The sequence below is a fragment of the Fukomys damarensis genome, unplaced genomic scaffold (assembly GCF_012274545.1).
Source record: "Fukomys damarensis isolate Sample0158 unplaced genomic scaffold, DMR_v1.0_HiC HiC_scaffold_23, whole genome shotgun sequence".
Taxonomy (NCBI): domain Eukaryota; kingdom Metazoa; phylum Chordata; class Mammalia; order Rodentia; family Bathyergidae; genus Fukomys; species Fukomys damarensis.
In genome coordinates, this window is record NW_022900935.1 from 46,968,550 (window position 1) to 46,980,973 (window position 12,424).

At 54.7% G+C, this 12,424-nt stretch overlaps 1 protein-coding gene across 4 annotated transcripts in view; it reads left to right on the plus strand.

The window, feature by feature from the left end:
* Positions 1-12,424, plus strand: part of LOC104871512 (unconventional myosin-XV) — a 52,641-nt gene that overhangs the window by 24,827 nt on the left and 15,390 nt on the right. For 2 of the 4 annotated variants that reach the window (XM_010637428.1, XM_010637429.1), the window contains 27 exons: positions 218-399; positions 696-768; positions 966-1,157; positions 1,586-1,746; positions 1,860-1,954; positions 2,524-2,644; positions 2,814-2,881; positions 2,957-3,034; positions 3,176-3,356; positions 3,442-3,574; positions 3,856-3,961; positions 4,113-4,185; positions 5,271-5,392; positions 5,620-5,679; positions 6,123-6,198; positions 6,516-6,631; positions 6,721-6,839; positions 7,518-7,659; positions 7,986-8,097; positions 8,175-8,249; positions 8,801-8,979; positions 9,703-9,818; positions 10,073-10,145; positions 10,403-10,475; positions 10,724-10,797; positions 11,020-11,102; positions 12,032-12,162. In XM_010637428.1, coding sequence (XP_010635730.1) covers positions 218-399; positions 696-768; positions 966-1,157; positions 1,586-1,746; positions 1,860-1,954; positions 2,524-2,644; positions 2,814-2,881; positions 2,957-3,034; positions 3,176-3,356; positions 3,442-3,574; positions 3,856-3,961; positions 4,113-4,185; positions 5,271-5,392; positions 5,620-5,679; positions 6,123-6,198; positions 6,516-6,631; positions 6,721-6,839; positions 7,518-7,659; positions 7,986-8,097; positions 8,175-8,249; positions 8,801-8,979; positions 9,703-9,818; positions 10,073-10,145; positions 10,403-10,475; positions 10,724-10,797; positions 11,020-11,102; positions 12,032-12,162 — 3,014 coding nt within the window. Of the gene's footprint in view, positions 1-217; positions 400-695; positions 769-965; positions 1,158-1,585; positions 1,747-1,859; positions 1,955-2,523; positions 2,645-2,813; positions 2,882-2,956; positions 3,035-3,175; positions 3,357-3,441; positions 3,575-3,855; positions 3,962-4,070; positions 4,186-5,270; positions 5,393-5,619; positions 5,680-6,122; positions 6,199-6,515; positions 6,632-6,720; positions 6,840-7,517; positions 7,660-7,985; positions 8,098-8,174; positions 8,250-8,800; positions 8,980-9,702; positions 9,819-10,072; positions 10,146-10,402; positions 10,476-10,723; positions 10,798-11,019; positions 11,103-12,031; positions 12,163-12,424 lie in introns of all 4 variants that reach the window. The other 2 variants (XM_033767271.1, XM_033767272.1) reach the window with 1 other exon arrangement.

The window sequence follows — 12,424 nt, forward strand, 5'->3', positions numbered from 1 at the left end:
TTTTTTTTTTTTTTTTTTTTTTTTTGTGATAACAGGGTTGGAACTCAGGACCGTGCACTTGCTAGGCAGTCACCATGGTGCCAGTGAGCTAAATCCCAGGCCCATACAGCCCAGATTTCTAGGCTATAACCCAGGACCTTCCAAACTAGCCTTTTAGCCTCACCTTAGAGCTGTGGACTAGTTTGGCCCTTCTCAGGCTCCAATTTCCACCCATCAGGTTTGTGTCTGATTATGGGCGGAATGGCTTCCAGGCAGTGTGTCAGCACCGTCTCATGCAGGCCATGGGCCAGGCCCAACAGCAAGGCTCTGGGGCCGCCCGCACTTTTCCCCCGACCCAGCTTGAGTGGATCACCACCCTCCGGAAGGCCAGCATGGCACTGGATGTGAGCTGCTTCAATGGTGAGCTGCCCTGTCTGTGCCTCCTGGACTAGAGGCAGCAGCCTAGGATATCCTGGCATTCAGAAGTAGCCAAGGAGGTTCTGGAGCTGGGGAGGGGCTGGAAAGGGCCTACTCAGATATGGCTCTGCAAGAAAGTTAGGTGTAGGAACTGGAGATGGACTGGGGACAGGGGACCCTGGCAGTGAGGATGCAAACACAGGATCAGAGTCCAGAAGCCTGGAAGGAGAAGTCGGCAGGGAGGCCAGCAGAGCAGGACTACAGATACCTATACTGAGTCCTGCCGTGTGCCACCCCAGGTGACCAGTTCTCCTGCCCAGTGCACTCCTGGAGCACGGGGGAAGAGATGGCCGGAGACATTCTGAGGCACAGGTTGGCTCCTAGAATGCCCTACCCAGCTCACTCTTGTGCCCCTGGGTAGCAGGGAGGAAAGGGTAGGAGGCTGGATTCCTCAGGGGGTCCCAGGGCCACTCTGTCATGCCCAAGGTATGACTCACACCCCAAGGTCTCCCAACAAATTGCTTGATGGTTTCTTCCCTCACTTCCATCCCTCCACATTTCGTCACCAGGGGGCTGACTGATGGCTGGCGAGGCTGGACAGTAGTCATGAAGAATGGTGTCCAGTGGGCAGAGCTGGCTGGCCACGACTACGTGCTGGATCTGGTGTCAGACCTGGAGCTCCCCAGGAGCTTCCCACGGCAGAAGTCCTACTTCATTGTGGGTGCAGAAGGGCCGGTGGCCAGCAGGGGAGGCCCCAGAGTGTAGGTAGCTATTGGGGCACCCTCACAAGTATAGCCTCTCCCAGACAGAAGGCTCCACCTGCCTCACTGCTGGAGAGTCTGAGTTCTGAGGATTTCTTTGGTTATGATTTTTTTGTTTTGTTTTGTTTTTTGAGGAGGATCTTGCTGTGTTGCACAAGCTGGCCTGGGACTTCTGGGCTCAAGCAATCTTCCTGCCTCAGCCTCCTGAGTACCGGGCACCCAGTAGTCCTGCCTTTTATTTTCCTAGTACCAGGGATTGAATTCAGGACCTTGCACTTGCAAGGCAGGCACAGTGCCACTGAGCTAAATCCTAGGCCTCAACCCTACCTTGTAAATGGAGTCACCCAGTTCTGGGCACAGAGGAGATTTGGGGGTTCTGAGGACTATGGGTCTCTGTGGGACAGCTGCTCTGTTTCCCTTCCCTACAGGCTATTTGGGAACAGCTGGGACTCAGATGAGGACACGCCCATTAAACCTCAGCCCGAGGGCCACACTTCCGAAGTGCCTGACTCCGAGGGGTACTGCAGCCACAATGAGGACAGTACAAGCAGGGAGCCTGAGGCCCAGAGAGGGACAGCAACCCGTCGAGGTCAGCCACCGATGGCTACTATCTCTGATGGGAACGAGACCTAAAGGGGACTGTAGACAGTGGAGACCAGCAGGACAAATGAACTTGACATATTTTGGGCACTCTACCCCCAGATCTGGACAGCCTTGGAGAGTCCACTGTGCCCCCCAAGGGGTTGGACTGCTACCTGGACAGCCTCTTCAACCCTGTGTTATCCTACGGGGATGTGGTAAGAACGGGGTGGGGCACTGACTGACAGCAGCTCAGTGTACACTCGAGTCACATGTACCCGGGGTGATAGAAAGCTTTGTACAGCCAGGGCCATGCAGTGGTATGTCCCATGTGAGTCTCTGATGGGGACAGGGAAAAGGATGAGAGTCCTTGCAGCTAGAGATGCTCCTGGCTGATCCAAAAGGACCCCCAGCAAGAAGTGCAGGACCCCTTCCCCACCTCTGGTGGAAGCTAAGTCTCCACAGGAGTGAGTGACCTTGGTCCCTGGGTCTCTTCGCCCTCAGTTCCCAGAGCTCCTTGGTGGTCCTTGGCATAATGTACAGCCTTGAGCCAGGCACAACCCCTCTGTGAGACTTAGTTTACTCCTCTCTGAAGGGAAGGTGTGCTGAGTTGTATGGCGGGAGGACTAACTGGTGTGCCTTGTGGGTAAAGGCTGCACAGAACAGACACTTAGCCAGTGGGAGGTCCCCCCAGGGTAGAGGAAGTGGCCCGGTGTCGGGTACCTGTTGCTATGGAACCTCAGGAATGCAAACTGAGGCAGTCACTTGAGCCACCTGCTGCCCTTAGGACCTGGAGAAGCCTACAGCCATTGCCTACCGCATGAAAGGGGGAGGCCAGCCTGATGAAGCTGGAAGTAGCAGTACTGAAGACCCCCTCAAGAAAGGCCCAGAACCAAAGCTAAAGCCAAGTCAGTGCCACCCCCAAGTGGCTCCAGGAAGGGTGGGGGCACTCACTGACCCTCAGACATCTACATGGGCTGGAATAGGGGCAGCCACAGGCGTAGATGTTGGTGGGGGACTGCGGTTCCCACTTCCCTCTATGTCCCGGCTCATTGTGCTCTCTGCCCGGCTCCCCAGTCCCTGGCCTGGACACCTCCACACTGGCTCTGCAGCAAGCCTTCATCCACAAACAGGCCGTGCTCCTGGTGAGTGAGGCAGGGACTAGGGGTTTGGGAGGGTGGATAGTGGACTGCCTGGTCAACACTGGCCCCTCTCCCCAGGCCCGGGAGATGACCCTGCAGGCCATGGTGCTCCAGCAGCCACCTCTGAGTCCTTCCCTGAGACCCTTGCCCCCAGAGGTGAGCCTGGCCTGCCCAGGGTGAGGGGTTCCTTAGAGACATCCGCTGTGAACAGGAGCCCTGGAGCTTCACAGCCCATCTTGGGCGGATGGGGTCCCTGAGAGAAGCTGGTGTGTCCCCTTCATGCTCTGCTCTCCACAGAAACCCATAGCACCAGAGGCATGGCCGAAGTGTGTAGGCACTGGTCCCCCTGCCAAACCTGTGCTCCTGCGCTCCTCTCCAAGGCCTATGGCTCCAGCCTTCCTGGCCAAGGCCCCAAGGCCCCCCACCAAGCCTGTGGCTGCCCCCATTCTAGCTCAGGACCAGGCTTCACCAGAAAAGAGTGAGTGTCCACCCTAGCCTGAGGGGCTTCCCAGGACAGATGGGTGTGGCTCTGCCCCGTGGCCTCACTCTCCCCACTCCCCCAGTGTCATCCTCCCCAGAGCTGGTCCGGTACTCCACACTCAACTCGGAACACTTTCCACAACCTACTCAGCAGATCAGGGAGATCATCAGGCAGTACCAGCAGCCACTCCGGGGGTGTCGCCCTGAGGCGCTCAGGTCAGTAACACCTGCCCTCCTTGCCACTGCCTGTGGCCTCTCACCACACCCGAGGGTCCCCCTCCAGGGAAGGGGGGGTCCGTTTATGCCCTGGCCCCAGATGAGCCCTAGACAAAGGGAAACCCAGACTGCTGTTGTCTCCCTTGTGCGGTATGATTTCAGACCAACTTCTGCTCTGCTCTGGGTTCTCATTTATAATGATGGGATGAGGGTGATAGATGTTCTTTATTGTAGGAACTGTTGGGGGAGTTCTGACCAACCTACCCTTGTTCCTTTATTAGGAAAGATGGAGGGAAAGTGTTCATGAAGCGACCTGACCCTCACGAGGAGGCCCTGATGCTCCTGAAGGGACAGATGGCTCACCTGCCAGCAGCACCTGGCACTCAGGTGAGAGTAGGGTAGGCTGGGCCCCAGTGGAACAGACAAGGAGGGGCTTCTGGGGAGCCTCAGACAGCAGCTACTTCTGCCAGCCATGGCCTGCTACTGCCCTCCACAGGGCCCACCTGATGTCTCTGAGCACTCTTTTTGGGGTGGACAGGTGTCCAGAGAGGCTGTGGCCCTGGTGAAGCCAGTGACCAGTGCAACAAAGACATCTAGGGTGCCCACTTCAGGTGAGATGGGAGGGAGGAAGGGAAAGAGGGATGAGCAGGGAGGTGTTCCAGTGTATGAGTATGTCTGTGCGTGCAGGTGAATCTGTCTGTCAGTGGTGTGTGTGTCTGTATTTCTCAGCCCTTGTGTACATATCGTGTGGACATTGATGTAATTATATCCACGGTGAAACTGCACTGATTTCAGGCTAGCTCGTCCTGGCTTCCCTTAACCCTACTCAGACCCATGAAGGCAGTACCTATTGTTCCTACATGTTACATAGTGGGGGCATGGAGAGGTGAAGTGGTTTTCCCAAAGTCACATAGCTCAAAAGTGTCAGATTAGGGACTTAAATCCAGGCATCCTGGCACTACAATTCAAATCTTAACCTCTATAGTCTCTATCCCATGGCACAGTGATCTTAAAATATAAAAGTCAGTTCACATGCCCCTGTCTACGATGACCCTCCTATGATGAACTCCAAATGCTCCACTGTGGTCTTTGAGACCTTCCTGCATGAACTTTCTGCCCATCTCCCCATCCTTATCTCCTCCCACCATTCTTAGGGCATGGTCTATCGCTGGACTTCACCAAGCCCTCTTCTGCCTCAGGGCCTTTGCGCTTGCTCTTCCTTCTGCCTAAATGCTCTTCTCCACCATCTCTGAATGCCCTGGCTCCTTTTCATTATTCAGGTCTCAGCTCAAATGTCATCTTTTCAGAGAGATTTGATGATACCACCTGCTCTGAAGAACCCTCCCAAGCCAGCTCCCCTGGTGCCCCTTTCCTGCTTCATCCACTGTACTTCTGCCCCAGCTCCTATCCCTAAAAGTCATGTTGCTGAATGGTCTGTTCTACCTGCACCTGCCATGAGACTTTAAAGTCAAGAGCAGGGCCCCTGTCTATCTTGTTAACCAAGGCATCCTTGAATCCTAGGCATTCTCTATACAGTGCTTATAGAACACAGGCCTGGGTTATATGAGTGCACCCACCTGTGCAAATGTCGAGGAACTCATGGTTGCTCCCCAGTCCCCTCCCTCACCCACCCTGCTCCTCCCACTTGGTCTGAGAGGTGCTTCCTTATGCCTTGTTCCCCCTCTGCTCTCTCCAGCACTGCCTTTGAGATTACTGGAGCCCCCTGAGGAACCTGTGCAGACACGGCTGCATCGCCTCATCAACCCCGACTTCTATGGCTACCAAAATGCCCCCTGGCGGATCTTCCTTCGCAAAGAGGTGCCTGGCAAGCCCAGGCCAGAGCCAGGGGAAGAACGCATTGAGATGAAGTGTGTGGAGAACTGGGGTGCTGACCCAAGAGAATGGGGCGGGTGGGGCTAGAGCTAGGGGCAGAGGCAGAGCCCAGGATGGGCTGGTGAGGCGCAGGGCTTCTTCTGAGAAGCAGGATGGTGCACAGTAAGGTGACAGTGCAGTCCAAAGGTACCTACTGAAGCCCTGTCTCACAGGTGTTTTACCCCAAGGACAACTACAGCCACCCCGTGCAGCTGGACCTCCTGTTCAGGCAGGTGAGACTTCTCTTCCCTTTCTGCTTCACTGTACTAATAGGGCAGTGGGACCACAGACTATAAATTCTGCTTCACATTTTGGCATGTGGGGTCTGTGAGGTTGGGCAGACCTTCCGCAGAGCACTCTCACTTCCATGGACAAGGTCAGTGCACCCACAATTCCATCTAACCAGAGTCACAGTCTGTCTGAACTCGGCGGGGCCCAGAGGTCAAATCCAAGCCCCGCTGGACAGATAAGGAGACTGGGGCCTGGGAAGGACAGAAAGACTTGCAAAGGTGAGAAGAGAGGGGACCCCTCATATGTGGAATCTGATTTCTCATGAGGATCCAGTTTACATAAGATGCCACTGCTGCAAAATGGGATGCACCATTCCTGTGCACCCTAAAGTGGTCCAACCTGGTTCCTGGCTGGGGGAGCCCCACATCACGGCCTCTTTCGACAGATCCTGCACGACACACTGTCAGAGGCCTGCCTGCGCATCTCCCAGGATGAGAGGCTCAGGATGAAGGCCCTCTTTGGTATGGTGAGGGTGGGTAGGTGTGTTGGTGGGGTAGCCACCTGGAGCTGTGGCCAGCCCTTTCCCATTAGGAGGTTTGTGCGGACAAGCCTAGCCAGCTACGTCCCAACTTGGTGTCTCTGGCCCTTATGAGGCCAGGCTGCATGGTTAAAGTCAGGAGTTCCTGACATGCAGTGGCCCCGGCTCTGTTTACTTCTGGCTTTCTGTCTCCCAGTATCGATACTGGTCAGATACTATCCTGCTGGGTGTCAGCCTCGCTCAGATGTGGGCTGGCAGGGGAGGGAAAGGGAGTCCTGACCAGATGAAGACCTCTCTTAGCCCAGAACCAGCTGGATACACAGCAGCCTCTGGTAACAGAGAGTATGAAGCAGGCTGTGGTCGACACTGCCCGAGACAGCTGGGAGGTCTACTTCTCTCGTCTCTTTCCTGCCACGGTGAGAACCCCTGTCTGCCCCCTCCTAGCTTCCCAGGGCATTCAGGGTTGAGGCTAGAAGACCCTCATATGCCCCCATCCTCACCCCAGGGGAGCGTAGGAACTGGCGTGCAGATCCTAGCTGTGTCCCACACGGGCATCAAACTCCTGCGGATGGTCAAGAGCAGCCAGGAGACCAGTGGACAGCTGCATGTCCTGCGTGCATACAGGTGATGGGCAGGCAGGTGGTAGTGGGGCTGCTGGAGACTAGGATACAAACTGGCATCAGCGTTGCCTCATTCTCTCCAGAGCTGCTTACCTGTGATGTACCAAGCTGTAAATATGTCCATTTTAGAATTTGGAAAACTGAGGCTCAGAAAGAAGTGACTTGTCAAGTCATACAGGAAGGAAGTGGTTGAACTGTGGGCCCACTACCCTGTCCTGCTGTTCAGACCACACAGCAGACCTACCTGCCCTCCAAAGCTTACTGTGTAGTGGGGTAACTGGGCTGTAAGCAACCAAGTCCTGAGGCAGCTGGAAAGGGGAGCAGGGCCCTGGCTGGGAGACTTTACTGAGTGCTCAGTTTTCCTTTCCTGTGAAAAATCCCGTTTTATCAGGAGATCAGTGAGAGCCTTGGTGTTGGGTGAAACTTCCTTGCTTTGAAAGATGGAGAGAGCGATCTGTGTGGGAAAAGGGGCAAAGGATGGGGTGAGGCTGGAGTTAAAAGGGTGATTGGAGATGAGCAGAAGCTGCACAAGGGAGTCAGAGTGGAGGCAGGAGGTCCCTGGGAACTAGTATGGGGCTGGGTTTCAGGGATAGGACAGCACAGAAACAGAATGAACAGGAGAGGTCAATAAGAACATTCCTCTGGGCGTAGGATCCCGCCCTCATGCCGTTTTTCCATCCAGCTTTGCAGACATCTTGTTTGTGACCATGCCCTCACACAACATGCTGGAGTTCAACTTGGCCAGCGAGAAGGTCATCCTCTTCTCAGCCCGAGCTCACCAGGTCAAGACCCTGGTGGACGACTTCATTCTGGAGCTGAAGAAGGTCAGGATCTTCTTCCCACAGATGCCCCTCGCGGCCCAGCGTGGTGGGGCCCAAAACAAGGCTCTCCAACCCTGGATCAATCCCAGCCACACCTGTTTAAGAAGTGCGAATGCCTGTGTGTGTGCCAGGGCCTGTCCACAGGCTTCTGTGTGCCTCAGGCCTTTGCATAGGCTGTGCCTTCTACCTGGAAAGCCCTTCCTACTGCTCACCTGGGGAGTGCTCCCTTGTCTGATGTGATGGGGAGAGTGGGAGGAACCAGGGAGGAGAGCTGAACCTCTGAGAAGAGGGTGAGGGATATCTCCTTACCCTGTCCCTGGCTGACCCAGGACTCTGACTACGTGGTTGCCGTGAGGAACTTCCTGCCTGAGGACCCAGCACTGCTGGCCTTCCACAAGGGTGACATCATTCACCTGCAGCCTCTGCAACCACCTCGAGCAGGTCAGTACAGTGGAGTGGGGTGTAGGAGGAGGGAGGCGGGGCCTCCCTGGAAGATGCTGACATAAGCTGGCCCACAGGATACAGTGCCGGCTGTGTGGTCCGCAAGAAGGTGGTATACTTGGAGGAGCTACAACGCAGAGGCCCTGACTTTGGTGGGTAATGCAAGGAGGCCTCCAAACCTGAAACTAAACAGGGCTGACCCTGGTGTCATGCACTCACTGCAGATACATGAAGAGGGTTTCTTGGTGTCCCAGAGCAGTCTGCCCTGTCTGGGTCATGTAAGGTCCATGCCAGGCATGGCAATGTTCAGTGGTAGCCATACAGACCAACCCTCTGCCTGCAGGTGTTGTTGAGCAGTGTCTGCAGTGGGCCTTAAGTGTTTTCATGTTTATGGCTTAGGCCCTCTCTTTGTGTCTCCACATGCCCTGCAAATTCTCAAGTGCTGCTTTGCCCATATGCTCCATCTCCCACGATGGTCCAGTGGCCCAACCTCTTCCTTTATCTGAGCATTTGTTTCCTCATTGGTAAAATGGCTGGATAAGGGTTGGAGGTATAGCTTAGCAGTACATTGCTCATGTGGCATGGCCAACAGCATGTCCTTGCTTACAGAGCTCAAAGGAGTCCTCAAGGAAGTACTCAGGTGTCCCCAGTATCCCAAGAAAAAAACCTTCCATTTGGGCTCAACCCTTTTCCTACCTGCTAGGCTGGCGATTTGGGACCGTCCATGGGCGTGTGGGCCGCTTCCCTTCTGAGCTAGTGCAGCCTGCCGCTGCCCCTGACTTCCTGCAGCTACCATCTGAGCCAGGACGGGGCCGAGCTGCAGCTGTGGCTGCTGCTGTGGCCTCTACAGCTGCTGCACAGGAGGTGGGCCGCAGGAGAGAGGTGAGACCAGCAGTGGGGCCAGGCCACAAGGGATAAGGAGGGGCAGCCTCATTGGAGTGGTAGAAGCGATCAGGTCAGCCAAAACTATGGCCAGGGGCTGGGGATTTAGCTCAGTGCTTCTGCTGCCTGCCTCGAAAGTGCAAGGTCCCAAGTTTGATCCCTAGTACAAAAAAAAAAAAAAAAAAAAAAAAAAAAAGGTATGGCCAGTCCTGGAATAGGGCCAGCCAGATGTGTGACCCACAGGATGTTACCAGAGGTAATTGGAGGTGTGTCCAAATGAGGTAGGGGAAGGTGGAGTCAGTTGATTGTAAACAGAGCAAAGGATCAGGATCAGCCTGGGCCAGTCAATGGGTGAAGTCCACTTGGAGTGGGACTGGGCCAGGTGAATGGAGCAGGGCAGGCTTGTGGAGTGGAGCTAGCAAGGGGTAGTATCAAGGCAAATTGTGGAGCAAGGGGTTGTGTCAGCCTTGACAAAACAGCCACCCTCATGGAGAGGCTGGCCTGCTGAAGACAGGGCTTAGAGGAGCAGAAGGCAGGCTCAGCTGGACAGTGGTGGGTGTGGCAGGCTTGAAGGGCTGAGGCCAACTGGACACTAGTGGTCCCCATGTGTGAATGAGCGGGCAGCTAAAGAGAGTCGGCTCAATCAGTGAGGATTTGCCTTCAGTCATCTTGGACTGGCAGGATATAGCCATACAGGACTTCCTAGCTCCCCTTTTCATGCAGGGTCCCCCAGTCAGGGCCCATTCTGCTGACCGTGGAGAGGATGTCCTGGAATTTTCACCATATTCAATGCTTGAGTTTGCCCAGAAGTATTTCCGAGATCCTCAGAGGCGGCTCCAGTGAGTAGTGGTTCCATCCCTCTTCCCCACACCAAGGAAGGCTCTTCTGGGTGTCTGTGGATGTCCAAGCTGCAGGTGGTATGGCTGGGGTGAGAGAGCACCCAGGAGTGAGGCCTGCTCAGCCTCAGCCTCCGAGTGCCTTCTCGCCGGGTACACTGACCCGGCAGATGGGTCAAGAACATTCCTACTTGAGAAAAGAGGTTGCTAAGGGCAGGGAGGCAAGACTGGTCAGTAGTACTCCCTTCCTGTTGCAGGGATGGCCTCAAGCCGAAATGCAAGGAGGGCCGAGAGTCCAGAACCTTGGAGGACATGATTTGCTTCACTAAGGTCTCCAGTCTTGGGCCTCGTTCCTCTATCTGTAAAGTGGTGATGCAAGCACCCGCTCCCGCACCCTGGGACTGACAAGCTTGACCTTAGGAGACTCTACTCTAGTGCGCCAGGATTCCTCCCAGGGGCGGCATCTGTCCCCAGGGCCAGGCCTAGCTCTGACTCCCCTTTTGGGAAATGGACCTAGTAGTATGATGTGGCCCTCTTTTATCTTGAGTATCCCTCCACTGTAATACAGCTGCTTCCTTCTCTCACAGACCCCGATCCAAGAATCCCTTATTGAGCTCAGTGATAGCAACCTCAACAGGATGGCCACAGACATGTTCCTAGGTATGAGGGTGGCGCTGTAGCCACCACCCCATGAGATGCCACGCTGTGTGATCCCTGCTTGTCACCATTCCTCTCTGCTCCTCAGATTCTTTCCTTCTCCCAACCCAGACTTGGGACACCTTGAAGAAAATGGAAGCCCTCAGCTGCCTATGGCCACAGCCTCCTGGGGGAGGGTTTTGATCCTGGGGCCCTTGGGGGATGAACTGCTGGGACTTGGTTGGCCTGAGCAGGGTAGATCTTTCCTACAGCTGTGATGAGGTTCATGGGAGATGCCCCACTGAAGGGCCAGAGCGAACTGGATGTACTCTGCACCCTCCTGAAGGTCAGTCTAGGCAACTTTGCTGAGGTTCTATTCCCTGTCTGTCAGCCAGTTGCAGGACATTAGGGTGGGATGCTATTCCATGGCCCAAAGAGGAATGCATCCTGCTGGGGTGTGGGCGGGACACCAGGCCTACCTCTCAGTGTCTAGGCTGCTCTTATGTACCTGTGTGTTGAATGACTCCTGGCATGTCCTTGGCATTTGACCTGGCTTGCTTTCTTTCAGCTTTGTGAGGACCATGAGGTCATGCAAGATGAGTGTTACTGCCAAATTGTGAGGCAGATCACAGATAATACCAGCTCCAAGAAGTGAGTTGAGTCACCCGGCTTCCTCCCAGTCCTCCACTGTGTCCAGGCTCTAGGAGTGGCGGGTTCAGCTCCCTGCCTTCTCAAGCCTCTCCCCTCTCAAATTCCCTTCCCCATGTTCTTCATCCACATGCTTTTGGAATTACTCGGTCTGAGACATACCGTTTCTGCTCTCTGATCTTGTTTCCTCATCTATAAGATGGCAGTGATAATGTGTAGGTCCAGATTCTTGGGTGAAAATGACAGAAACCCAGATCAACTTGCTTAAGCAAAAGAGGGAACTTGCTGGTTTGGGTGGCTAAAATGTCATTGAGTGTATGGCTTCATGTACTGCTGGATCTAGGTATCATCAGGAAGCAGGCTTTCTTCATTTTTTAGCTCTGTTTTCCTCTATGTGTATCTCATTCTCAAGCAACCTCTGTCATAGATTAACAAAGTGACAGGGCTGGAAGACATTTCCCCAATACAGCAATCCCAGGGAAAGCAAAACTGATCCAGTATTTGCTACAGAAACTCCCAAATCCAGCCCGCAGTTGAAACTTTCACAGCCAGGGCAGTATGAAGATGAATTACTGGGTTTTGCTCATGCAGGTGTGTATGCTGCTTTTGCACAGGCTGCCTGTCCCCAGGACTTACTTCCACTACCTCTGCACAGCCCCAGCAGGTTCTGTCTTGCCCAGAGAGACGCCCTGCTCAGAAAAGACTTTGGGGCCTCATCCTATTCCTTCCCTGTCTTTACCTGACTTTCCAGGCAGAATATGCTTTTGCATGGCCTCAGGATCCATTTGCCCCGCACTTATTGTCCAGGAGGCATGTCCTCAGAGAGCAGGAGCTGCCTCAGATCTAAGCCTCCAGCTCCATCCCAGTAAGTTCCTATTATACATTGTGGTGCTGTTTCCACTTGTGATGAGGCCCTGTGTGTGTCCTTGCAGAGACAGCTGCCAGCGAGGCTGGAGGCTGCTGTACATAATGGCTGCCTACCACAGCTGCTCGGAGGTCCTCCACCCACACCTCATGCGTTTTCTCCAGCATGTGAACAGGACCCCAGGCCTGCCCTTCCAGGGTGAGGAGCCAGTGAGTGGGAACCTAAGGCTGTACATATCTTGGATAGGAACAGGGCAGGAAGCTGGTGAGAAGGAAACCCCCAAGGCCCTGGACCTTTGAAAGTGCTGGGCAAGCCGGGCGTAATGGTGCACGCCTGTAATCCCAGCACTTGGGAGGCTGAGGCAGGAGGATTGCTGTGAGTTTGAGAGCAGCCTGGGCTACATAGTGAGTTCCAGGTCAGTCTCAACTACATAGTGAGACCCTGTCTCAAAACACCAAAA